Source organism: Eurosta solidaginis, chromosome 3 (assembly GCF_040869045.1).
Source record: "Eurosta solidaginis isolate ZX-2024a chromosome 3, ASM4086904v1, whole genome shotgun sequence".
Lineage (NCBI taxonomy): Eukaryota > Metazoa > Arthropoda > Insecta > Diptera > Tephritidae > Eurosta > Eurosta solidaginis.
The window spans coordinates 71,831,900-71,859,035 of record NC_090321.1 but is presented as its reverse complement, the minus strand read 5'-3'; the positions used below and the strand labels follow the sequence as shown (position 1 = coordinate 71,859,035).

General features: G+C 36.4%; 1 protein-coding gene and 1 long non-coding RNA gene across 8 annotated transcripts in view; both read right to left on the bottom strand.

The window, feature by feature from the left end:
* qkr54B (quaking related 54B) overlaps window positions 1-27,136 on the bottom strand; it is a 234,130-nt gene that overhangs the window by 96,825 nt on the left and 110,169 nt on the right. For 6 of the 7 annotated variants that reach the window (XM_067772241.1, XM_067772239.1, XM_067772240.1 and 3 more), the window contains exon 2: window positions 11,715-16,886. The exons of the other annotated variant lie outside the window; for it this stretch is intronic. In XM_067772241.1, coding sequence (XP_067628342.1) covers window positions 11,908-14,856 — 2,949 coding nt within the window. In that variant the 5' untranslated portion in view covers window positions 14,857-16,886 and the 3' untranslated portion in view covers window positions 11,715-11,907. The remainder of the gene's footprint in view (window positions 1-11,714; window positions 16,887-27,136) is intronic. 7 annotated transcript variants of the gene reach the window in all.
* On the bottom strand, window positions 16,888-20,700 carry LOC137243919 (uncharacterized). The gene is made up of 4 exons (XR_010950676.1): window positions 20,641-20,700; window positions 20,516-20,581; window positions 17,083-17,111; window positions 16,888-17,022 (listed from the first exon to the last, which is right to left on the bottom strand). It is a non-coding gene; the product is annotated as an uncharacterized lncRNA (long non-coding RNA).

Genomic DNA, 27,136 nt, shown 5'->3' with positions numbered 1-27,136 from the left:
ATAACCGTAGTCCCACTGGAATTAAATGATGGGAGTGGTTTTATCAGGCCGAGAAAGCATCCACTTGTATTAAGATGGAGACGTTTTAGTGTTGAGTTTTCTCGACCCGATTATTTTCGAGAAATGGCTATGCTGTTTTATCCATGGCGCAACGAAGTCTCTGATTTAATTGAAGTCGACGTTGAAACAATATGTAACCTCAATAAAGAGATGACAGAGGAGAGTAAGAAAATTTAAAAGTTATCTGAGCATGAACTGGAAACAATTTTAGAGGATTTGAATCAGCGAATAGGGCCAGAAAAATTTTGCCAACGAAGAAAATATGACTCCTTCCTTGGATGAGGAATCGACGTATTCCAGAACGACGAGCAAAATATAGACGAAGTTAGACTTATAAGATTGCCTGTCATCATACAAGAAAATGAACTGTTATCGACCGTACGGTCTTTGATTGCAAAGCAGCGGGAATATTTTTATCATGTGCACCATAATATGAAAATTAGGCGACGATTTTACGAACATGTTGACGGTGGTGCTGGAGTAGGAAAAAGCCGATTGATTTCCGCTATATATCAGTCACTGACCACCCGAGCAAACACTTTACCTGGAAGTAACCCGGAAACGGTTAAAGTGTTGTTATGTGCTCCTACGGGAAAAGCTGCGTTTGGTACTGGTGGAGTAACATTGCATTCTGTTTTCTCTTTAACCATCAATCAGTCTTCAGCTGAATTATGCCCATTAAGCAACGATACCGTTAATGCAATATATTCAAGTTTGATAGATCTTCAGCTTATAATAGTGGATGAAATATTAATGGTGGGTGCTAAAATGTTTGGATACCTGGATGCTCGTCTAAAGCAAATATATCGGACTAGCGAGTATTTCGGAGGTATGCCGATTATTGTGTTTGGTGACTTAAAACAACTTTCTCCAGTAGGCGATAGGTGTATTTTCTCACCAAATCAATCGGATCCATATAGTGCGATTACCGGCACACCTCTTTGGGATTTGTTTCGTTACTTCGAGCTCACAGAAATTATGCGCCAAAGAGAAGACCAAGTATTTGCTATCGCCTTAAACCACTTGTCTGAAGGAATATGACCTCTTCAAGACTAGACTCTGTTCCCAACGACTGTATTCACCTCTTCTACTCTAATTCAGATGTTGCAATTTATAATAGTATGAGACTGGCTGAAATTGGCACGGAAGAGTTTACATCTATCGCAAAAGCCCACTCTATTTCGGAGCAAAGTAAGCGTAACATATGAGAAGCAGTTCAGAATTTTAAAATATCAGAGACACAAGGAATGTGCTATCGTTTACAGCTAAAAGCATCTGCAAAATACATGGTTACAGTAAATATTAATGCTTCAGATGGCCTGCTTAATGGAGCTGCAGGTCGCTTGATGCAAATTTACCATCAGAGTAACGAACGTACGCCAACTACTCATTGGATAAAGTTTTCAGAACCAGAATTGGGTGCGATTGCCCGCTCAAAAAAATCTCATTCTCATGAGTCAAGTTGGACCCCAATTGAGAAGGTGGTACGTACTTTCCAGTATAGAAGAAACGACCAAGTTACTGTAGAAAGGAGACAGTTTCCTTTGGTACCAGCAGAGGCAATTACGATCCATAAAAGTCAAGGAGCAACCTGGTGAAATTATTTGGAGACGTACAGGAAATGTGTATGTGACAAAATGGAAGTACAAACGCGACGTTTTGTCCACAACTACAGCATACCATCCACATCTAATCGAAGTTACTAATAGATGGGGTAAAAACAAGATGAAGCCAGTAGACGTTGCTGCTTATAACGAGAACGTGGCAGGAATTGATCGATCCGATCAATTATTATCATATTATGTACTCTAGTCCCAGAAAAACAAAAAGATAGTTTTATTTCACATTTAACATGTCTGTATGTAACTCCTTTTTCATTTACAAATCATTTCAACTAAAATGCTCATTTCTAGAGTATCGTGATGAGTTGATAAAAGGTTTGCTAAATCTACCAGCCAATGTAATTGAAGGCAAGCATCTTGTTAACTACGTAACATACAAAACTCAAAGTGCAACATGCTCAATAGATATGAGTACTCATCATTTCCCAGAAAAAATTCCCTTTCCCCCAAAATATCGGGGTCCAAGTAAGAACAAAAGTTATCAAAAGAGATGCAAGTTATGTCTACAAAATGGAATCAGGAAAGAAAGAAGCTTTCAATGCAAAACTGAATGTTTTGAAAAATTCCATGTTAATGAAAAATAGTATATATGTATATATATTTTTATAAATAAAGAAAAGTATTTACATTCAAAGATAGGCATGTTGATTAATATTTCACTGTGGAATTCCCGCAATTTGTATAGAACACCTAAAAGTACTATTAAAAAGTTAATGCCGTCATAGCGGAAATTCATGGCATTAGTCCAGCAAATTAAAAAAAAAAACTATTCAGTGGAAAAAGCGGGAATTACCGCTCTTAATTTTTGTACGGAAACATTAATTGATTCTCTCGAAACCTCCACTGAACTTAATTGAAGCCGAATGTGTTAATTCATGTTCACTCATCAAGTCTTAATTTAAGGACAACTCGTTTATTCGATGCAATTTTTCATGCAACCAATTATGGTTTCAATGAGCCACTCACAAGATGCGTTCGAATATGTAATACATATGCTAAAAAATTATATTTCAGCTTAGAGATAAGTAGCTTTAAGCCTAGTCTCTTTATAATTTTTAATTAATGAGTCTGTTAGAACTATTCGGTAGACAATATATAAATAAATATGATCAAAACATATTTGACGAAGCATTATTTGAACTGAACAAAGTAATGCAATTACTTTCGGGTCCATCGATCAAGAATTTTGGGCTGCCGATGTCAGCTAATACTACTAACTCAGATTTAACTAACAGTGTCGAACACACAAGAGAAACATCATACGATCAAACGAGACTTTTACAAAATATAGTTCAAGACGAGCCACGATTAAACTGTTGTATATGCATACCCATACTATTTATAACAACACAACTTGTACATGCATAAGTGAACTAGGCAATTAGAAAACACATCTCTATGTACAATGACTAATCATTAAATAAAGCACGAAGTTGAAGTCAAAACGTAGTTATAACATGGTGTCAGGTTTTCGAACCATTTAATTAATAATAACTAAACTACTACCATTGGGCCTATAGATTTGGCGGCAAGTAATTTGGCAGTAGAGTGGAAAAATTGGTCTACTCAATTCAAACTTTTTTTACGCGCGTCAAATTTGGAGGACCAACAAAACGGGTGAAAAGTCGCTTTATTAATACATCATCTCGGGGCAGAGTCCCTACAGATATTCAACTCATTTAATGAAGATGTGGACACGGTCGAATACAATGAGTTGATTAAAAAATTCGAGGGCTATTTTGTGCCAAAAGCCAACATAGCGATGGAGCGCCACAAATTTTTCACACGTGGTCAACTTACAGGCGAATCAATAAATGAATATGTGGCTGTTTTAAACAATTTAAGTTCGACGTGCGAATTTGGCAGTCTCCGTGACGACCTTGTCCGGGACATTTTTTTTTGTGGCCTGTCACACAAATTTTCAAAAATAAAGGAGAGGCTTCTGAGCGAAGGTGACATACGCTTGCAAAAAGCACTCGACATAGCAAAATCCATTGAATTAGCCACAGCTCACAAAAACGTCATTGAAAGCTCGGGGGAACGAGAAGTGAGCACCATTGCGGCATTGACGCGTTCAAACAGCAAGTGCAGCAAGCCCTCTAAGAAGGAGCAAACGACAACAACGAAATGTACGAAGTGCGGACAGTTTCATAAAAACAAATGTCCAGCTGCAGGTATCAAATGTCATGCTTGCGGTAAGCCCAACCACTTCGCCAAGTATTGTCACAACAAACAACAACGGAAGAAATACATAAAAAATTTTCAGGAAGATGAAAGCGAAAGTGCAAGTGAAGACGAGAGCGAGGAACTTTTTGTGGGTGTCATGAAAAAAGTAAAACCACGTCAGTCAGATAGGGAGTGGAACATCACCGTGCAAATTGGCAGCAGCAAGATTATTTGTCAGATAGACACAGGAGCACAAGCGAATGTTATGTCATTGAGTATGTATAATACATTGAAGCTAAACAATTTAAAAAAACATGTCAAAACAAAAATATTAACCTTTAGTGGGGAAAAATTGCCAACTGTAGGCATGTGCAACATACAATTATTTTTTAAACAGAAAGTATATTCACTTGAATTCTATATTATAAATATGAATTGCAATAATATTATAGGTCTACAAAGCGCCATTTTGATGGATTTAGTGAAACAGGTCAATATGGTAAAGTGCCTAAATAAAAAGTTCGAAGAATATTCAAATGTGTTTGAGGGTCTAGGGCTACTTAAAGATGAATGTAATTTAAAAATCAATCCGGAGGTGGAACCAGTAACATATCCTCCTAGGAAAATTCCATTTACACTGTATGAGCCTTTACAAAATGAACTAAATAGAATGGTGGATTTAAAAGTTATTACACCTGTTAAAGAACCAACCGAGTGGGTGAGCTCAATTGTGTTAGTTACAAAACCTAATGGCAATTTACGCTTATGTCTAGATCCACGAAATTTGAATAAAGCTATTTTGCGACCACGTTTTGCGTTTCCGAATATTGATGAATGTAAATCTAAATTAAGCGGGTCTAAAGTTTTTAGTACACTGGATGCGAATTCAGGTTTTGGATGATGAAATTGGATGAACACACCTCCAAGATATGTACATTTAATACACAATTCGGCAGGTATCGGTTTTTACGCTTACCCTTTGGTATCAATGCAGCGCCAGAAATATTTCATGCCGAAATGGTAAAATTATTTTGTGACATTGAAGGGTTAATAATTTACATGGATGAATTTTTGATACATGCATCTAACATCGCGGAACATGACAGAATATTGAAGAAAGTACTGGAAAGGGCTCAAAACGTAGGTTTGAGGTTTAATAAAACAAAATCATATGTTTATAGACGCGAAATTAAGTTCATAGGGCATATTTTTAATGAGCAGGGAATTAAACCAGGCCCAGAAAAAATTAAAGCCATAACAGAGTTACCAGCACCACGTTCAGTGCCTGAGTTGCAGAGATTCCTGGGCATGATTAACTATCTAGGGGCTTTTATAGAAAATATGTCGGCCAAAAATAAAAACTTACGCGAATTACTGAAAAAAGATATACAGTGGCATTGGAATGATGCTCATGAAAGGGAATTCATTAATCTAAAAAATGAAATTACAAGAGCACCGGTGCTGACGTATTTTGATACCCGCAAACAGCTGAGGTTGTCTGTAGACGCCTCTAAATTTGCAGTCGGTGCTGCTATTTTTCATGACGAAAACCCGATTGCGTTCGCCTCAGCCTCTTTGACTAGCTCTCAGATTAATTATGCACAAATAGAAAAAGAACTTTTCGCTATTCTTTTCGGCTGCGACAAGTCACACCAATACGTTTACGGGTTGAAAGTTATTGTAGAGACTGACCATAAACCTTTAGTATCGCTGTTTACTAAACCTCTTTTTAAAATTCCACCACGACTACAACGCTTTATGATGCGTTTACAACGTTACAACTTACAAGTTGTATATAAGCCTGGCAAATATTTATTTGTAGCCGATACACTCGCTAGAGCGCCATTGAGAGAAAAAACCAACTTTGATGTGGATAAAGAATTGGATTTACAGTGCAATTTGTTAATGTCTCACATAAGACTTTCAGAAGAGTCCATAAAAGAAATAAAAAAATCCACGCAAGTGGATGAAGTCTTGCAAAAAGAGAAAAAGTATGTTAAAGACGGATGGCCATCAAATAAAAAAATAGTTGACCAGGCAGCCATGCCTTACTTTAGTTACAAAGATGACCTTTCAATTGTAGATAATTTACTTTTAAAAAATAATCGCATTGTTATCCCCAAGCTACTTCGTAAAAAGGTTTTATTTCACATACACGAGGGCCATATGGGCGTGCAGCGCTGTCAAAGTCTAGCTAAAGAGTCAGTGTTTTGGCCTAACATAAATAATGACATCTTAAACGTAGTCTCTAGGTGCGAGATTTGCATAAAATACAGAGTAGCAAATCGAAAACAAGAATTGATGAACCATGAGGTACCAGATATACCATGGTACAAATTAGGCTGTGATTTGAGTTCAACAAAAGAACGTATGTACTGGTCGTAGACTACTATTCAAAGTATATTGAAATTGAACTTCTTAACTCGGGTTTCTCAAGCTTGGCAGTAGTAACTAAATTGAAATCTATTTTTGCCCGATATGGGGTACCGGGAATCCTTGTTTCGGATAACGGTCCGCCATTCAATTCTCTTGATTTTAAAAAATTTTGTGTCGAATGGAATATTCAACATACAACTTCCAGCCCATATCTACCTAGGTCGAATGGCCTGGCCGAGAGGTCAATTCAAACCATTAAGAAAATGTTAGATAAATGTCTAGATGAAAAAACCGATCCATACACAGCACTTTTACATTAAAGAACAACTCCGCAAAATAGCATGCCAAGCCCAAGCGAGTTACTCATGTCTCGAAGACTGAGAACTAAAATCCGGCTCGAAGGACCATGAACAACTTTGGTGTCTCTTCGCTACACTCTTCACTTGATCTTTAATAAAAAGACGTTTAGTTTTCGCATTAAACGTTATAAATTCACTTTATTTATAATTAGAATTATTTCTAACCTAGTAGTATTTAATGCTGTTAAAAGCTCTAAGTTTGGATTTTAAATATTCACTTCTTATAAACTTGGTAAACTTCTTCAAATTAACTATGTGTACACGTATTTCATATATGCAAATATGCAAAAAAAGGATCGCGTCCGCGGTTGCCGGTTGATAGTGCAAGACTGTTGGTCGGTTGCCGTTTTGTTGATGGCGATGGCCCTTCGTGGGTGTTGGCACCTTCCAATTCGCCGCGCACGGCCTCGCGTAAGGATGGCGCGCGCCGCCGTCTAATTGGGGATGTAGGCGGCTTAAACAACCATCAATGACACAAAATTTTGAAGCAAGGCTTGTTGATAAATCGGCGTATAGAATGGAAATCGAAAACCAAAGTCAAAAATCAGCTAAAAATTTCAATAAGAAAACCAGAACTCTTAAGCCACTTAATGAAAAGGAGAAAATTATGTATAAGAAATCTCCCACTTCTGTTTGGTATCCAATGACTAATCATTAAATAAATCACGAGGTTGAAGTCAACACGTAGTTATAACATAAACATTGATCAGAAAAAAGTATTCACCGCATTACTATCAACAATTGATAACAATGAAGGAAAATTGTTTTTCCTTGATGCACTAGGAGGTATAGGAAAAACATTTTTAATCAATCTGCTTTTAAAAAAGTGAGATCTACCGGAAAAAATGCGCTTTTGGAAGGAGGCCGAACCGCACACTCTACATTGAAGCTCCTGCTGAAAATCGACACCGATGATAATAACAGCGTCTGTAGTGTTTGTGGAAAATTAAAAAATAAATACGTGACTGCTAATTAATAGTCTGGGATGAAGCTAACAAGTCAAACAAGACGTCTGTGGAAGCGCTGGATAGGACAATGCGCGATTTGCGCAATAAAAATTCACCTGTGGGTTTTCCTCAAATCCTACCAGGTGACTCGAGGAATACGTGCTGACGAAATAATTGCTTCCCTAAAAAGATCCAACCTTTGGCCACATGTCAATAAATTAAGAGCTTAAAACTAATATGACGGTTTCGTCATCTTCACGTGAGAACAGGCTATTACCAGAGATGCTGAGTTAGCAAAGGATAGTTAACACAAATGGAGGGAAGGATTAACCTAAAAAACCTTTGTGTTTTGATAGACAGCATCCAAGAGTTAGTCAACAATGTCTATCCTGACATTGATAACATAAGTTATAGGACAATATCATGGTTTAAAGAAAGAGCGATTCTGTCATCAACCAACGAACAAGTAGATAAGGTTGATTCTTTCAAAGAATGATGCGCCGACGAAAATATACTACTCGGTCGATACTGTTCTCGATTTGGAAGAAACTGTTCATTTTCCTACAGAAATTCTAAACTCTTTGAACCCGTCTGGACTCCCTCCCCACAAAATGGTGCTGAAAGTAGGTTGTCCTGTTAGTTTATTAAGAAACCTGAATCCTTTGCAATGGCAAGCGTTTGCTGGTTCCAATTTAAACGTTTACAGTTTCCGGTAAAGACATCTTTTGCAATGACCATTAATAAATCGCAGGGTCAAACCTTCAACGTTGCAGGCTAATTTTGAGCGTTGACTGTTTTTCACATGGCCAACTGTATGTCGCTCTTTCAAGAGTACCCTCTAGAGAAAACATGTTTGTATTGTCTAATGACAAGAAACTGTGAACGTTGATATAAAGACATTCTGTAATATATTAATTGTTGCAAAAATAAAATAAATAGGTAAAAATATAAAAAGTAGTGTATTTAGTATCAGCATCATCATTATCAACCAATGGACGAAGCAGTAAGCATGAATGGAGTAAATAAAATGTTAAGTGTTGTTTATTTATGTTTATATGTTAAAGTTTCAATGTATCCTAAATTGAATGTATGTAAGTAGAATGTTAATAACAGAGTTATGTGAATTGTGTAATTCTAATTAATGTGTTAATTTTTGTTTTGTAGGAGAAAAAGAAAAACTTGTAAAGATGCAAATTGTAAACGTACTGTAAACATACTGACCCGTAATCATAGTCGCGGACTAAAATACTCTTTAGTTAAAATCTTGCCTAAATTAAAAATGGGATTTAAAATTTTGGTTTGTCATAGTCATATTAAACACAGTTTTCAGCTAAAATAAGCATGGACAGGGTATCCGCATGAAAAAAAGGTATTGATTGGCGCTATGAAGACATTTTTTAGAAATGTTAAAGGTCACCCTGTTCCTATAACCCTGCTTTCTTGACTCCACGTATAAAACATGGTAATTTTTTACTTCACAAAAACTCTTAAAATAGCACAAAAATTGTCAAAGGAGTACCTGAAAACGCGTTTTGATCATAATCCGGTGGCGGATAATTATCATTCAATTATATTTAAAAGTTATTAGCAAACGTTTTGTAAAAATGCGCTGTTTTTTATCAGTCGTCAATTTAAAATTGAGTGCACAATCTTTTAACTGAACACGAACATACTTATTTAAAGAAATTTTACTTAATTTCGTTCTTAAAAAATTATTTAAATCTCGCAACATAAACGAATATATAGTTAAAGCGGATTTGGGCCCCTTGAAGCAAAGAAAGCAACAAGGCTATCCCCTCATACGCTCGTGTTCATGTTGAATAGTTTATATAGTTTGTAAGGATGTTGTAAAGAAAAGTGGTTTGCATCAAGACAGATGTGATGGCCAAAATGATGCAAACCTTAAATGTTAGATGGCCCTAACCGTTAGAGCCGTTTAATTTAATATACCCGAAACCGAATAGGGATATCTCTAACCTCGATACTAATAAGTATGCAGGACATTCAATGATAATCAGGTTAAATCAAATTTAGGTTTGTCTTAGCAAAGTCAGCATAAATAAAGGGAGTTTAGAATAGTTTTCCATAGGAAGGAAGTGACCTAGAATGTTGAGCCATTGTACATGGACCTGCAAAGTGTAAGAGTGTGATAAAGGGGGGAAGTAGTTCACCAGCGCCCGTACCAATCAGTACTTAAAATTTTTGTTGCTAATTCTTGTAGTATTCCGTGTTTTATTTCACGCTTTCTTTTAAGAGGAATTGGCAAATGTAAAGGGGAATAGAAGCACAAAAGGAAATGCCAGCAGAATTGAATTCAAGAATTCTGTAATGTAATTCAATAATTAGAAGTCGGAGATAAGAAATTGTTCTTTTATTAATAGATATTCACAAAAAACCGAATAATTACCCTCAAACGGCTGCGAAACTTGTGAAAATTATATCAGCGCAAAACGCCTTTTTAGTTAATTCTTTTTTGTGTACAACAATATCACCAAAATTACATCAACCACATGAAAGTCTTAAACTTTTTTTTTTGCAAAAATATCTTGACAGTGTACAACTATTACTTTGCCGCCTTCGGATTATTCCTTCCGAAATTAAAACGCTTCATTTGACACCTCTCCCGAAATTGTGTGACATGTATTAAAAATCGACGCCTGTGGTAAATAATTCCTTCCATTGAATATTTATTTCTAAATTTAATGCCAAAATCAGTATAGGATGCTACTTTTTCCTCAAAAGATACTAAAATATCAAAACTCACAAATATCTTTGAATGCGGAATAGTCTTAATTAAAGATTTCCCATATGTGGAGCCAAGTAACCATCGCACATTTTAAGATTGTGTAATTTTCGTCACAAACATATTAATACGCATTCTAGGTATAACAAATTAGCTCCTGACGTATATTTGCTTGTCGGGGAAGCATTTTTTCACTTCCATTTAAGTTCATCGCGTTTAAATAGCAAATTGTTTAATTTCTCACATTTTTTGACAGCAAACCACCAACTTAAAACCTATTTTAAAAAATTAAAATCGGGCTCATGTCATTTTAAATTTAAAATACTGTTTTTTAGAGATAAAATAGTCTTTAAGTGGACTATAACAGACTTAAAATGATATTTAATTTAGAACCATGTTTCAACCAATAAAACTCTTTTTTTATTTTGACTATGATTACGGGCCACTGTAACTCTGCTTACATACCAAAAGCGGAATATTGTAGTATATTCATAGATAATCAGACCAATTCTAAATATTCTCGCGGATTTTTTTATTCCCGCGGAAAAATCCTCCAATTCTGTTCTTCTAGGGAGAAGAATAATTGGGGAATAGGAATTTCGAATTTTCGAACTCAGCTGTAACCATCGCACATTTTAAGATTGTGTAATTTTCGTCACAAACATATTAATACGCATTCTAGGTATAAAAAATTAGCTCCTGACGTATATTTGCTTGTCGGGGAAGCCTTTTTTCACTTCCATTTAAGTTCATCGCGTTTAAATAGCAAATTGTTTAATTTCTCGCATTTTTTGACAGCAAACCACCAACTTAAAACCTATTTTAAAAAATTAAAATCGGGCTCATGTCATTTTAAATTTAAAATGCTGTTTTTTAGAGATAAAATAGTCTTTAAGTGGACTATAATAGACTTAAAATGATATTTAATTTAGAACCATGTTTAAACCAATAAAACTCTTTTTTATTTCGACTATGATTACGGGCCACTGTAACTCTGCTTACATACCAAAAGCGGAATATTGTAGTATATTCATAGATAATCAGACCAATTCTAAATATTCTCGCGGATTTTTTTATTCCCGCGGAAAAATCCTCCAATTCTGTTCTCCTAGGGAGAAGAATAATTGGGGAATAGTAATTTCAAATTTTCGAACTCAGCTGTTTTGTGAATTAAAATTTCTTTGCGCATTTCTTATTTCGTTTAAAAATTGAAAAGTTTAATTATTGTTGCAAATTTGTTTGAAATTAAGAAATAAAATATAAACAATGCACAGTATTGCATTTCATGTGTTGTTATCGCTGCAACTAACGTTTCAAGGAAACACAACTAATATTTTAACATGACAGTGTTTATTCAGTCTTAATGTGCAAGTTTTAATATCTACAAGATAGTTATAATAAGTAAATGATTAAATTAAAAATTTTGTAACAAGATTCTTACTTGTTCGTTTAATTTCCTCGAAGGTTTTTCTATAAAATGAAGTTGAAGGAAGCGATTTAGATATTACGAAGAAACGCTTCGTTCAATTTCGTGTTTAACGAAAATTTATATGTATAATAAAAGGATGCCATACTTATGAAATTAAATAAAATGAAGTTTAAACTGTCGAGTTATTATGTCATGTTTACAATGTTTAAGGTAATATAAAATCTTGGTTTGATTCAGCGACATCCCGGCCCCCGTGAATCGATTGGATGCCCGAAGATTCACGAACTACGTCTAATGCCGCCAACTTAGAAGCAGGTCTCCGTAAATTTCCTGTAGCTGTCTTGACAATTGCTGATCTGACTTGACCATCAGATGCCGTAAAAACTTCCACTACGATGCCTCGCTTCCATTCACCACGTCTCTCGTTTTCATCGCATATAAGGACAACATCACCAACTTTCAATGGATCTACTCGTTGACACCATTTGCTTCGACGCGTTAATGTAGGAAGGTATTCTGGGACCCATCTCTTCCAAAAGGTCTGCTTCATTTGTTGGAGGATTTGCCATTGCTTACGCAAACAAGCACCTTCATCTACGGACGGTGTTTGAACATCATTCGGGCAGCCTAATATGAAATGATTTGGTGATAGAGGTTCAGCATCTTCCTCGTCTAATGGCAAATAAGTTAGTGGACGAGAATTCACCAAGTTCTCAGCTTCAATTAAAAGACTTTGTAACGTCTCCACTTGGGGCACCTTTGTCTTCAACGAAAAGGAAAGTACTCGCTTGACACAGCCCACCATTCGCTCCCATGCACCTCCAGCTGAAGGATTACCAGGTGGGTTAAACAACCATTCTACCCCATACTTTACACCTTCATCGACCAACTTCCTCTCTACCAATACCCAATCTTCTTTACTTACACCAACGAAATTCGTACCCCTGTCACTGCGCATTCTCAACGGGACTCCTCGTCGGTTTATGAAGTTGCGTAAGCACAGTATTAATGCATCAGACGACAGATCCTTTGCTAATTCTAAATAAATTACTCGTACAGTCAAACATGTAAATATACATCCCCATCTTTTTTCCTGTCTGCGACCAACTGCTACGTTATATGGTCCGAAGAAATCTACACCAGTATAGCTGAAAGCCCGAATGTACGGAGTAAGGCGATCTCTTGGAAGCTGTCCCATAAGTGGTGGCTTTGGTTCCACAATTCTGTTCTTACATATTTGACAATCTCTTTTAGCTGCACGAACCAAACTACGTAAATTAGTTATCCAGAACTTTCTTCTTATAGCGCAAATGATTGCCTCATTATTTTGATGTTTGTATTTTTCGTGATAATGTCTAGCAATGAGGCCGGATAATCGATGCTTATGCGGTAAAATTATCGGCCTTTTTGTTTCTAATGGGACACTATCAGCATAATCGATACGTCCTGATAGCCGCAATATTCCCTCGTCGTCAATTATCGGAGTCAGCTTAAATAACGGACTGTTTTTAGGAATTGGTTTTCTGTTTACTAAAATGCGCATCTCCTCGGGATATACGTTCTCCTGAACAAAACGACATACAATCTTTTCAGCTTGAGAAATGTCCTCCGCTGTCAACTGTGGCACGAAATGTGATGATATTGGCATGAATTCCAGCTTTTGAACAGACCTAAACTTCATCATAGCTTTCTTTACCCAGCAAATGACTCTTAACAGCCTATAATAATTCGAAAATCTGTCAAAATCTATTAACGATGAGTCAATACTTATTGCAAGTATGAACTTCGCTCGCCTTTCTTCGAGGCACGGTTTCTCGGCAGCACCATCAGCTAGCTTGGGCCAAGAGTCCTCCGGTTCTTTCAAGAAATCTGGGCCACATATCCATCGAGAGTTCGAAACAAGGCGTGCGTTCAATCGTGTTGCATCATCAGCAGGATTCAACTTTTCGGGAACCCATCGCCAACAGTTTACGTTCGACGAGTCCAAAATTTCTGTAATTCTGTGTGATACAAATTGCTTGTAACAACGACTATCTGATTTAATCCAGCTAAGAACCGTCTTTGAGTCAGACCAAAATGTTATTACGTTAGGCCTCCTGTCATGACCATTTAAAATAGCTTCCTGCAGACGAACGCCCAATACGGCAGACAGCAGTTCAAGTCGTGGTATCGAAAGTGCTTTAACGGGGCTACAACGAGATTTTCCAGCTACGAAGACTACACTGACTTCACCATCGAATTTGATTCGCCAGTAAGCAACTGCAGAATATGCGAACTCTCTGGCATCTATAAAAATATGTAAATCAATTGTGGAAACTAAGTTACTAAAATTCCGGTGATAGCAGCGTGGAATGATAAGACTTTTAGCTTTGTCATGCTCTGTATACCAGTTGTACCATTCCCGATAAACCTGCTCCGGAAGAGATCTTGTCCAATCTACATCTAATCGCCATAGCTGTTGCAAGATAATTTTCGATTTGATTGTAATATTCGCCAGATACCCGAACGGATCAAATATTGACATGGTAAGGCTTAAAACTTCAGCTTTCGTCGGTCGCCTTTGCCCCGTCAAGACGTCATTCGGAACTTTTACGAATTTTAGTTTAAAACAGAATGAATCATCCAGTACCTTCTCTGCCATGGATTCGTTGGAGCAAAAGCTCATTGTTTCAACGTACGTAAGAGGGGTCTTCGTTTCCCCGAGTGCAAAACAGACCTCTTCAGAGTTGGATTTAAATACTCGCAACTCGAACCCGGCATGGCTGTGAATTTCCTTGACCGCATTTGAAACACTTATAGCCTCATCTCCTGTTTCGAAACTGTCTACGTAGTCGTCCACATAGTGGCGGTCAATAATAGCACTAGTAGCTCTTGGATGAAGGTCTCGAAACTTCATCGCATTTGTATTCTTCGCGTATTGTGCAGAACATGGTGAACAGGCTGATCCAAATATCATCGCGTTCATAATATATATATCTGGTTCCTTTGACGAATTTCCACCCCGCCACAAAAAGCGTTGTGCATCCTGGTCTTCTTGGCGTATCAGAACTCTGTTAAACATTTCTCGTATGTCTGCACATACGCCAATGACACCCTGTCGAAATTTAAATAGTATACTCAATAAAGGCTTTGGCTGAGCATCTGGACCTTTCATTAGCCTTGAGTTGAAAGAAACACCATTTTAATGATAATTTATCAACTGGACCATTCAAGCCAATAGTTTTAGCTACCTGCTCTTCGATCAACGATATTTTTGAACCGTCATCGACAAATGCAATAACCTTACAACTACCCTTTGGTCCTTTTATTTCTACAGGCAAAAATTTAAATAGCGTTTGCTTACTAAATTCCTTTGCGAATATAGTGACGACATTTACTGTGTCAGCTGCCTGCCTTACCACATCTGCATTGTCCGCAGTCGACGTCGACTTTGCATTGCCATTGAAATTTTTGCTACTTCGTTCGTGCAATAGCCGGTTATGATATCTACGGCAAAATTCAAGTCCGCACCCGCGACGTGTATTACAATTGATAGTGCTGTGACCAGGTCGTAGACAACTGAAACATAAGTGATTTGCTTTCACAACGCCCATCTGTCGCTGCAGTCCATATTTTTGAACTTTTCACACTGGCTTAAATTGTGGTTACTTTTGCAATATAAACATTTACTTTCTGTCATCACTAGCACTGGTTTCATTGTCTTGGTTGCCTTCGAAATCAGCTGTTCATTTGTTTTGGAAGTCTCTACCGGCACAACGTCTGTAGCAATTGAAATAAATATAGCGACTTCTTGTAACCAATTACTAAAATGGCGAACACTTGGGAAACACAATTTCGTGGAGAAAGTATACCTGGCCCATTCTTCACGTTTATTCATCGGCAATTTACTTACTAATTCGTCTAATAACGTCGGATTCGAAAGATGAGAGGCTGCTCCTGCATTTTCCAAGAAAGCAGTTAGGTTGCTCACCATTGTACTGAAGGTTACAATTTCTGACATATTATCTTCGGCTATGGTTGGAAACGCTCGCGCTTTAGCTATTTGACTACGTATTAGTAGCTGTGGACGTCCAAAATGGAATTCAAGCGTAGATATTACAGCACCTACACTAGATGGGTGAATTAGTAGGCATTCTACTTGCTGTCTGGCTGGCCCTTTCAAAGCCTTTTGCAAACGGAATAAATTTTCCAAATCTGTGTACACATACATTGAGGTAGTTTCTTGAATGCTGCAAAAAACATTGGCCATTCTTCCGGCGATCCGTTGAATCCAGGCAGGTCGTGTAACTTGCGTACATACGGCTGTTGTATAGAAATTGACGGTGGCAAATGGTTTGGCTGCACACTTGACTGTGCTGGTGGCGCTTGACTTATGGCAAATGGGGAATACAATCCATTAATACTTGACACATTTAAGGCTGTGCTGGTATAAATATTACTACACGCTTGGCTTACATTAGAGTTTACAGAATGACTGATTCTGGTGTTCATGACGTCGGCATAGGTTAGATAGGCTGGCTGTACACTAGCATATGCGGCAGTAGTATAGACACTAGGCAAGTTACCATGGCCTAGAGTGATATCAGTATTAGGGAGCATGTTGCAGGGGCTATTGTTTGGAAAGCCAACTCTTGCGCCAGTGCTGTCGGCAAAAATTACTTTAGTGGCGGCAGCGTTGGAACTACCACTGGCTACGTTGACGTTTGCAGAGGATACGGCGGCAGCATTGGCAAAGCTACCATTAACTACGTTAACGTTTGCAGAGGGTATTTCGGCAGATGTGACATGGGCTGAAAAGGCATTGGCAGAGATTACGTCGGCAGAGGTGACGTTAACAGAGACATCATCGGCAGAGATGATGCTGGCTAAAGGGGTTTTGACGAAACCTCTGTTATTTGCAATTTCTGTACTAAATTTCGCTTGTAATGCGATTGTTTCTCTTAAATCTAACTTTTACTTTTCTGCGGCCGCCAATAGGAGCTGCAATTCTCTTATTTGTGCTTTAAATTCATAAATTGACTTATCTGTTTGTGTGATTGTTTTATCAGTTTCTCCCTCGCTGGCTGAAGCCATCTCAGCGCTGGTGTCCGAGTCCGTTGAATTGTTTTCCGTATCGACCAATGGTATTTCGTTTTTGTCGCTTCTAAGATCGTATTGTTTCATGAGTATTCATGTGATTCCACGCTGTAATTATAGTTTGCGGATTTGTCTCAGAACAAATATTAAAAAATGTTATCGCTGCAACTAACGTTTCAAGGAAACACAACTAATATTTTAACATGACAGTGTTTATTCAGTCTTACTGTGCAAGTTTTAATATCTACAAGATAGTTATAATAAGTAAATGATTAAATTAAAAATTTTGTAACAAGATTCTTACTTGTTCGTTTAATTTCCTCGAAGGTTTTTCTATAAAATGAAGTTGAAAGAAGCGATTTAGATATTACGAAGAAACGCTTCGTTCAATTTCGTGTTTAACCAAAAATTTATATGTATAATAAAAGGATGCCATACTTATGAAATGAAATAAAATGAAGTTTAAACTGTCGAGTTATTATGTCATGTTTACAATGTTTAAGGTAATATAAAATCTTGGTTTGATTTAGCGACATGTGTTATTCACTGAAATGAGTAATGAATTTGTGCCACAGCAACATCAACAGAGGAGCGTAAGAAGAAGAAGACGGCGGGATAACATAAATCCGCTGGAGTTGCCTGCTTTCATTCAGCAAAGCAATTTTCTGGCGGCCAAGTCGAGTTGAGTTCGCCTTTCGCCATATGCCAAAATCTATTTAAGCCTTCTTAAAAATCCTTGCGCAATTTCTGGATGGCTGCATTAAATATACCAAGAGCTCTTCTGTTGCTTATTATATACTTTTCTACTTAAAATAAAGACTATTGTGGTTGTTGTTGTTGTATTAACAGTGAGAATATTGTGGTAGAATGTACATTCATATTTTAGCACAAATTTGTACAAATAAGTGTTCTTTCTTAAAAGAACCAATTTCCTTTAACTATTTTGATGCATTCCCTTTAATTTAACAAGTGAAAAAACTCCTATGAAATGGCAGAGAAATCTCCCTCTCCCTCACATTCATAATACCTACTTTTCTCCCATAACCGGTTTCCGCTTTTTCGAACATTGTTCAGAATAGGAGGAAAGGGAGAAGGGAAAAAACTCACAAGGAATTTTTATTTAGAATACGAGGAATGGGAGAAGGGAAAAAACTCGCACGGAATTTTTGTTTAGAATCGGGCTGAATAAGTATTTATTACCACAACTTATCAAAACGTGGAGATGAGCAATAAAGGAAAAAGAGGAAGAACTTACTTCCGCTGGGACATTGAACACCGTAACACGTCTTTTATTCAACAAGGAAATAATATCTCTAGTAATCGACTTCAAATACATATAAAATCGTAATTTTTATAAACTTGTGTTTTGTCTCTAAGTCATTGGCCGAAAAGCTCCAATAACCACGGAGTTCTTTTAATATGCTACCACATTTTTAATGCTTAGCGTAAAAAATCCGTCCTTAATGGGGCAATCTTAATTCCTTTTATAATGCATACAAATGTAAGTATAAGTAAATTATGAGCGTTTGGTCGAAATCTTATTAAGGGTCTGATCGGAGTTATATTTAGGCTCACATAATTTAAGATTCTATAGGCTTATTTACAGTCTCTTCATCATGAAGAAATTTCATCGAATCAACTGGTTTGAAGTTCTCTCCAAATTATAAGCGAATGGAAAATCAGTTGGCATCTTCAAACTGATTATCGAAATGTTTAAATGTCAATTCAAGCGATTCGAGTTCACCCGGGAAGTGTCAGTTGTGTCCGCATCCCAACCAAAAACATGTTTAGGCTTGGTTTGGTTAAGTTGGAAACACAAAACAAGCTTAAGGGATGGCAGCTTGGCACTATCTTTTTGTAAACTTTCAAAGTTGGGATGGGCCTTAAGCATAGCCTTTTCCCTCCCAACATGAAATAAGATTTTTGTGCGAAATAAAAATGTATCGCAAAAAATTATGCCAGAATTTGAAAATAAAATTATATAACGGTGTTGGATACCCTATCTAAAAACTAATCATGTGGTAACACTAAATATAACTCGCATTATTTTGACAGCAATTCGTATTAAGTTGAATAAAAAGAAGAACAGCAGCAGAAGCAGTCGACATCTAGTCTGGAAACTAAATTAATATTTGATGTATTTGATTAATAAAATATACTTTTTTTTTTACTACTTGCATAATAATAAACGCGTTAATACGGTCACAACAGAAATTGGCATGGAGAGTAAAAAAAGTATAAAATCAGTAATCATGACGGCTTCGGTAAAACAAGTTTTAACTCTTTTGCTAACACAGCAAAGCGAGACACAAAAAGCTACACAAAGCGAAAAGCAATCACTATTCAGCATCCGGTATAAATGTTTCGAAATAGTTAAAAACGACCTGAAAGACTACACATCGTACATAGGAAGAGTAAATCAACAGTGCGAAACATTCAAGCCAATACATGCTGTAGCGATAATTTAAAATAATTAATATTTGTTAGCGGTCTACAAGCTACAAAAGATTCAATGTTACGCAATTCTAAGATGCTGGATGAAGGAAACCCCAGTAAGACAGTTACGTTAGATACTATCAATGCTGAAATTTAACGCATACTACAACGTCAGCAGGACAACATAATGATTGGGAATACCTCATTAGTCACACATGCAGTTCTTATGCAGGCACAGAAGATCCTAAGGAGCTACAAATAACGAATATAGTAACCAGGCAAACTGGAGTAGTCATTGTAGAAAGTGAAAATGATCAAGAACGTGATAAAATAAAAAAACGCCATCGAAAATAAACTTGGAAATAATTACGAGGTAAAGATCCCGAAAAAAGTGAATCCAACGGTTATTGTTACGAGTATAAACTTTAAGTATGAGAACAACGAATTGACACAGCGAATTAAGCTGCAAAATAGTTGTCTTAATGAAACGGTTATCTAAGTAGTAAAGCAATATGAGGCCAAAAAACCAGAAAATTTATTACAATGCGGTACAAGAAGTGGAAGTAGAAGTCTTCGCGAAAGTATTGGCTGGAGAGATGTTTAATGTAGATTGGGATCGCTGCAGAGTATAGGATGCAGTGCAAGTACTGTGTTGCTTTAAATGTAAAGGATTCAATCGTAAGGCGATTGACTGCAAAGAGAAGGAAGTCTGCACAAAATGTTTGGGTGATCATCAATATACCCGATGTAATAAGGAGAAAATCAATAAGTGCATAAACTGTACGCGAGCTAATAAGGAATTAAATCTAAGGTTAGATGAAAACCTTGATACAATGGACAGAACATGTCCAGTTTATCAAAGAAAACTATCCGCAGGGAGAAATAGGATTGGTTATTAGCAACCAAAGGACGTTGTAAATAAAATAGAAAAAAGTAAATATCACAGAAGTGAGAGTAACAGGGTGCACATATTGCAGTGTATTTATCTTAACATCAATAGTATAACTTCAAACAAAACTGAGTTGGAGAGGCTCGTTGAAATAAGAAAGCCTGGTATCGTCTTATGCACAGAAACTTGTACAACGGATCTATAATGGATACCGAGCTGAATATCCCGACATACAAATGCATTCGTTGCGACTCCCACTGTAGGCATACTGGTGGAGTTATTATGTATGTGCATGAAAATATACAGTTTAGTGTAGTCTGCAATAAATCCATTGATATGAATGTGTGATGCATTATTATAAAAATCAAAAAATGTGTGTTAAAATGGCAAATTGGTGTATTGTATCACTCACCAAGTAGCAGTGATGCTGAATTTATTACATCTTCTCGTGAAATCATAACGGCCCACCTTAAGGAATCTGACAATAATATTATAATTGGAGATTTCAACATCAACATGAATGTATCGTCAACTTACTCGAACAATCTTACAAGTTTATTTGCACGAATGGCAATGATACCAAGAATTGATTTCAATAAGAGAATAACGGAGTACTCGTCTAATAATGATCCAGTAATAATGATCTAGTTAAAGCGGAAAATATAGGTGAATATAGAATTTCAGATCATGAGACAATTTTTGTCGAAATTCCAACAACGAAGTCTTGTAAAATGAGAAAATATGCTTCGTTCACATCATTGGAATACTATAGTGCTGAAAATCTTTTAAATCTACTGCGAACATGCGATATTAGCTTTATGTGTACTGGGGGTGCAGAAATTAAAACATCAGCTCTGACCAATATACTAACAGAAGTCATGCAGACACTGACGTATTTGAAGAGAACACAAATCCTCTTGCGAGCTACTCTCGTACAAACTACATAAATTATTATCGTGCAAGTTTTCATCCGCTGTTTAGGATAAATTTCTAATAAAGTTAAATGCTAAATTAGACCGTCTCTCACGTCAACAAATGCAAATAAAGAGATGCAAGCTGAATAAATTAAAAGTAACGAGCCCGAAAAATATTCCCGCTAGCAAGTTTATACCTGACCTTATTATTAACAAGTCAGATGTGGTCCTTGACAACAATGAAATTACACTTTTAAACAAAGGTTTGAACTTCGCGTTACCTCATAAAAATCCACCTTTGCAAGAATTAATCGTCGACTCCGAGTTAGCTCTAGAAAGAGTAGAACCCGACGAGGCGGAAAATTTACGGCTTAGTTTAAAACAAGTGTTAAAATCAAAACCAAGCCTTCACCAACAATGATTTACATAGCGCCGTAAATTCGCTTAACTGAAAAAATGTTTATATAACACAGTCTGAAAAAGGAAACTGTGTTGTAGTCTTGAATGAGGATGACTACAGCAATGGTATGAACGCATTATCGAGGAAGGTAATTATGTAAAAGTTAAAAATCCCCTCCCAAAAATGAAAAAAGAGGTTGTTATACGACGAAAAATGTATGCTGATTTGTTTGGCCGCCGTTGGAATATCAAGATGCATAAGTCGTATGTACGGGTCCCATGCCTTTATTGGTCTATATAAAGCGCATAAGCCGGGCAACAAGTTTGTACACTTCCCCGATATTTAATATTGCCAGATGGTAGCAAATATCTTAACGAGCTCAAGAGCTTTGATACTTTTTCTGTTAAAAATTCATTAGAAGTGATTTCAAGAATCAAAGATGTTCGTCTTAATCCAAACGAATGTTTTCCTTCATTCGACATTAGCTCGTATTTTTCCAGCGGGCCAAAAAAGGGAGCCTTGGACGCGCTACGATTATGGCTCGACAAACAAAATTTAAATCCGACGATCACTAATGCATTATTTGATTTAACTTTACTGTGCGTCAACCAATCATATTTCCAGTTCAGAGGTGAATTTTTTGAGCAAACCGAGGGACTGTCGATGGGTTTAAATATTAGTCCTTTTTTATACAATTTGTATATGAATACGATTGAATACCATTTAATTAAAAGTTCTTTGTTCCCACGATTTTATTGCCGATATGTGGATGATTGCGCGGTCATCATTGAAAAAGATAAAGTAAAAGACACGCTTAATTTATTTAATTCAATTGATAGTGCTATCCAATTCACATATGAATGTGAAGAAAATATGGAATTGCGTTTTCTGGACCTTAAATTGACACACAATGATGATGGAGTTATCGAATTCGATATTTATCGAAAACCAACAACAACTGATCGGTTCATCCCTATAGAATCCAACCATCTTTACTCCCACAAACTAGCGGCATTTAACTCTATGGCTCATCGTCTTGTAAACGTTCCGCTCAGCTGCTTCGCATTTGAAAGAGAAAAAGAGAAAATAATGAACATCGCTGAAATGAATGGATATTGCCGCAACAGCATCCAACAATTAATAAGCAAACACCAAAATAAAAAAGCAAGAAGAGATTGCAGCTCATTTTTCGAGACAGTGGACAAAAAAGATGAATATCGTTTTTGTAGCATTACGTACGATGAACAATATTTTAAATATATTAAAAAACTTTTCAAGAAATCAGACATAAAAGTTGTTCCAAAAAGTAACAATAAAATTAAATCTTTGCTAAAATCTACGAAAGACAAGTGTTACAGTTTGGATAAACCTGGGGTTTATTCAGTGGCGTGCTCTAACTTTTATGACGACGGAGAGATATGTGAGGCAAAATACATAGGTCAGTCAACGCGCACAATACGCATAAGGATGAACGAGCATCGGAAATATATTAAGAACATCGAACCAAAAAGTGGATGTACAGTGCGTTTTACACATTGTCCAATTTCCTTACAAACTCACAAGGAATATAAATTTTTTTCTTGCTTACTTGCCTACCCCTGTTTGGTTCAATACTTATTGAACACCTTTAGAAGACTCACAATCACAAACTCACCATACCAGTCAACCAGCTGATTAGCGAGAGATAGTTTTTGGTATCTGACAGAAGATAGCTAGGTTGGCGGGTTTTTTCGGGCTTTTCTTTCTTTCTGTCTGAGCTGCTGAAGAGGATGAAGGTAGGCTTTGCACGAAAAATTGGAATCGAGTCCGCTGAATTGCCTCACCATATTGCCGCAATCGAAATTGCACGTGGAAATTAACAAATTGCATCTTCATCTAATTATTACGGCACGATCCCACGGCACAGCTGCTTTTACTCAAACATTTCCTTTTTATTTGGTGCTGTAAGTTGACCTGACCTTGCCCAAGGAAACATATAAATTGCCTCATCATTTAATGATTCCGGCAAAACCGCCCAGCGCATTCATTCTTGGCTCGATTATTCCCCTCGGGAGTGTGCTGCTAACGTGAGTCCGCATTCAAAATCACATAAATTGCACAATCATTCAAGGATCCATATACAACCACATTGCGCAAGTTGTACTACAACCAATATTCTATAAACCCTAAAGGTAGCTAATGCGAATGAATCTACTATATTACACTTGTAAGTAAAACAAACGAAAAAGTATGTATTACATTCCATTCAAAATTTAAGAACCATTATATTGTAAAATAAAAAGCGCCGAATCCAAATATTCGTAAATATTGGCCATTATACAGAAGTAGAAGTCCCAGTAGGATTCCAAAAATATGAGTCGTCTATCCTGAATATTTCTATGTAATCCAAATGCAATAATTTAATACCGACAAAGATTCGATCATAATAAGTGAAAAGTAGAAATTCTCCTTAGGATTCTAATAATATAAGGCGACTAATATATATTTTATTGTCACTCGTTCAAATGAAGATTCAACAAAACCTGAAAATAAATTATGCAGAAATGTAGAAGACAGGAAAAATTGTGAAGTAATTATAAATAACAATGACTAAGAGCTAGACTTCCCTCAATGACCACATTTTATACATACACATAAGCTGATATTTGCACGCTTGAATTTATATCAGCACTTATCCATATGGTTTAGTAATCAAACCAATTCGTACCTACAAGCACTGACTAGGGGTTGACACTAATAATTGGACACGGCATCGTTGGCATAAAATGTAAGTTCCATTTGAATGATAATTTACTTTCTTTTTTTTGCATAGTTAAGTGTTGTTGAAAGATTTACTAAGGCTGAGGTTTGGCCTTTCTCTTGTAAAATATATACATGAACATATGTATGCCTATACCTAACAAGCAAAGTAAAGTAAAAGTAAGTTTTTCATAGATTTACAAAAATAGTTATTAAGCTTACAAAAGGAGTATTGAAGAAAATCAAAATGTATTAAGTATCGAAAGCGTTTAGACGTCGCTTATTTTATAAACTTACTTAAAGTTATTTCCAAAACAAGTAACAGAAATGCCTGTTGGGTATATACATATATATATGCATATGTACGAGTATACAACCCTCTACTCAGCTTTCATTTGTTGCACCTCGGTTTCTATTGTTTTGTCTTTTGAGGAGATCCTTCTGCCATATATTTTGAGGCAGAATTAGAACTTAAATACATCTTCTTTCAGTTATTTTTTCATTGTAAGAATATACATGCGTTTCACTATACAGTAACACATATGGTTTTCTTATTTGGGCAACCGCAACTAAACGAAGAAACCATGTAATAACTATGTATGTACACATATTGACGTAGGTCAGTAGTTCCATTTAGCTTACCCCCAAACAAAATAGTTAGTCATAAATGACCTAAATTTAATGCTTACTACATAAGTTAATAGATGTTATTAATGAATATTGAATCATAGATATAGAAAGATAAAAACGTGTTAATGTATTCCTAAATACATAAGTGTTAGCAACTAACACAATAAGTACAAATGTGAATCCTATTGAATAAAATTAACAATGGAAATTTAATTTGGAGAATGATGGTCTGATTCCTGAGGAAATGTGTGTGGTAACTAATGGGGCTTCATCGCCAGCTGAAAGCCATGGAAGGGAGGGCAGAGGGCAGCCGTCCAATATTCATTACGCTGCGAAGGTAAGGTGTTATCTGGGGGTCGATTAAGAGATGAGGGAAAGTACCAGTGAAAGTGTAAGTTTTAGGATTGTAGTAATGTGTACAAGAATAATTTATCTTGTTGGCCTTGTTGACGAGGGTGTGCCTTACTCACAGCTGTGTTTGGGAACTCACGCTGCTGACGCTCCGGGATTAAGCCAGTGCACACGCCATAGTTGTAGGTAGTAGAAGGGCACTCCTGAATGAGGAAGAAGGTGTTAACGTCAAGGGGTTCATAACATGGAATAGCCGAACATGCGCTTGAGAAGAAACATGCTATATGAAGACGATTTCAAATTAATTAAATCGGAATCAAATATTAATGAACTAAATATTTTAGAATCCTTGCATATATATGTAAATAAAAATGTTGCTGTTAATAGGGATATTGGTCCACTGTACTCTAGCCTTTTTACCACTTTCCAACAAATTTAAAAAAATTATTTTGTTATCGTAATTATTATTATTGCAAATTCTCTCATTGTTTTTTATTGTATTATTGTGTTACTATTTGTTGTATTTTCTTATGACAGACAGCGGCTAGTTGAACGCTATCGACTGATGAAGGCACATCGATAGTGCCGAAACAATTGTATTATTTTTTTTTATTATTTTGAATAATAAAATATAAAAAATATATTAAGTGACTAATAAAATGTTTGCGTTTTATTTCTCTTGTGAAAAAGTCACACACACTTAGAAACAAGTGGTATGACCGGGAGCTAACAGTTTTCCACAAAAGAAAATTTGATCTTTATAATATTGCCAAAATTGCTGGATACTGGGGGATGATTATAATGCTACTAAGAAAATATACAAAAATACCATTAATTATAAAAAGAAGAAGTACATGAAAAACAGGGTGCTCAACAATGGCGTAAACATGAAGCAGATGTGGAAGTTAAAGACCTTGCAGAGCTTACAAATAATAAAAAAACATATCACTAAAATTGTAATTAATGGGGAATGTCTAGAGAAGGAACATAATATAGCTAATTGTGCCATTACCAGAATAAGCCTTACATACAAGGTATTTGTATTTATGTATGTATATACCAGACTGAATTTCACTTTCTATGCATAACCAAACATTGACCACACACAGGCAAGTCCTAACGGCATAGATAAGTTATGTTGAACTCAGCGGGGAGTCGTATCTGTTCACAGTTACTAACCCTTACTCAATGCGTCCCAGCATGACAAATCGACAGCGTCGGTTTGTCAATGTGCACTGCCAAAACATTCATAAATATATCCAATTACATTTAACCAGCGCATTGACCAATTTGTTAATAGCGTGACCGAACGCCAATGACAGCTTGTCAATGCGCCTGCCAAACTATCTATACAATAACAAATTTCCAAAATCAGGTCAAATAATATGCTGACATAAGCTATATGTACCAAGAATGTAGATACCTTGTGAGGGCAAATACAAAAGTGATTGACTGCTGGGTTAGCAAAAGACAAGATACTTTTCAATTCAAGTATTTTTAAGAAAAAACGGGACAAGAAAACAACACTATCCACGTTGATATGGTGATTAACTAGTTGCCTATGCAATTAACAGAATAATTGTCACGCGATTAATGACGTCATCGCTAGCAAAACAAGTTTTTTTCTCTATATAACACTTTGAGGAAAGGGAGAACAAATAAGGTACCTGCGACTAGCATGACGGTTGGCGGTTCTTGTTCTGTCTGGCCTCGATCAATAGTTTCAGTTTGCAAATGACGACGGAGTCTAAAAGAAGAGCATTAAGAAACAAAATATATAAAATAAAAAGTGATCTGAGCGGTTGAAAAGTTGCAGACGGCTTGTCCACTACTTGGAAGCTTGGGATTAATTTAAAGCTCTGATAACGAAATCAGCCAATCTCCACGAGTTTTATAAATCCGTCTATATCAAGATTAAAGAAGGTGAAGCCCAGGAAGGAGGATAGTGCAAGAAAAACCATGGGGAAGGGCATTCCAATCCGGGAAAAAAAATTTATAA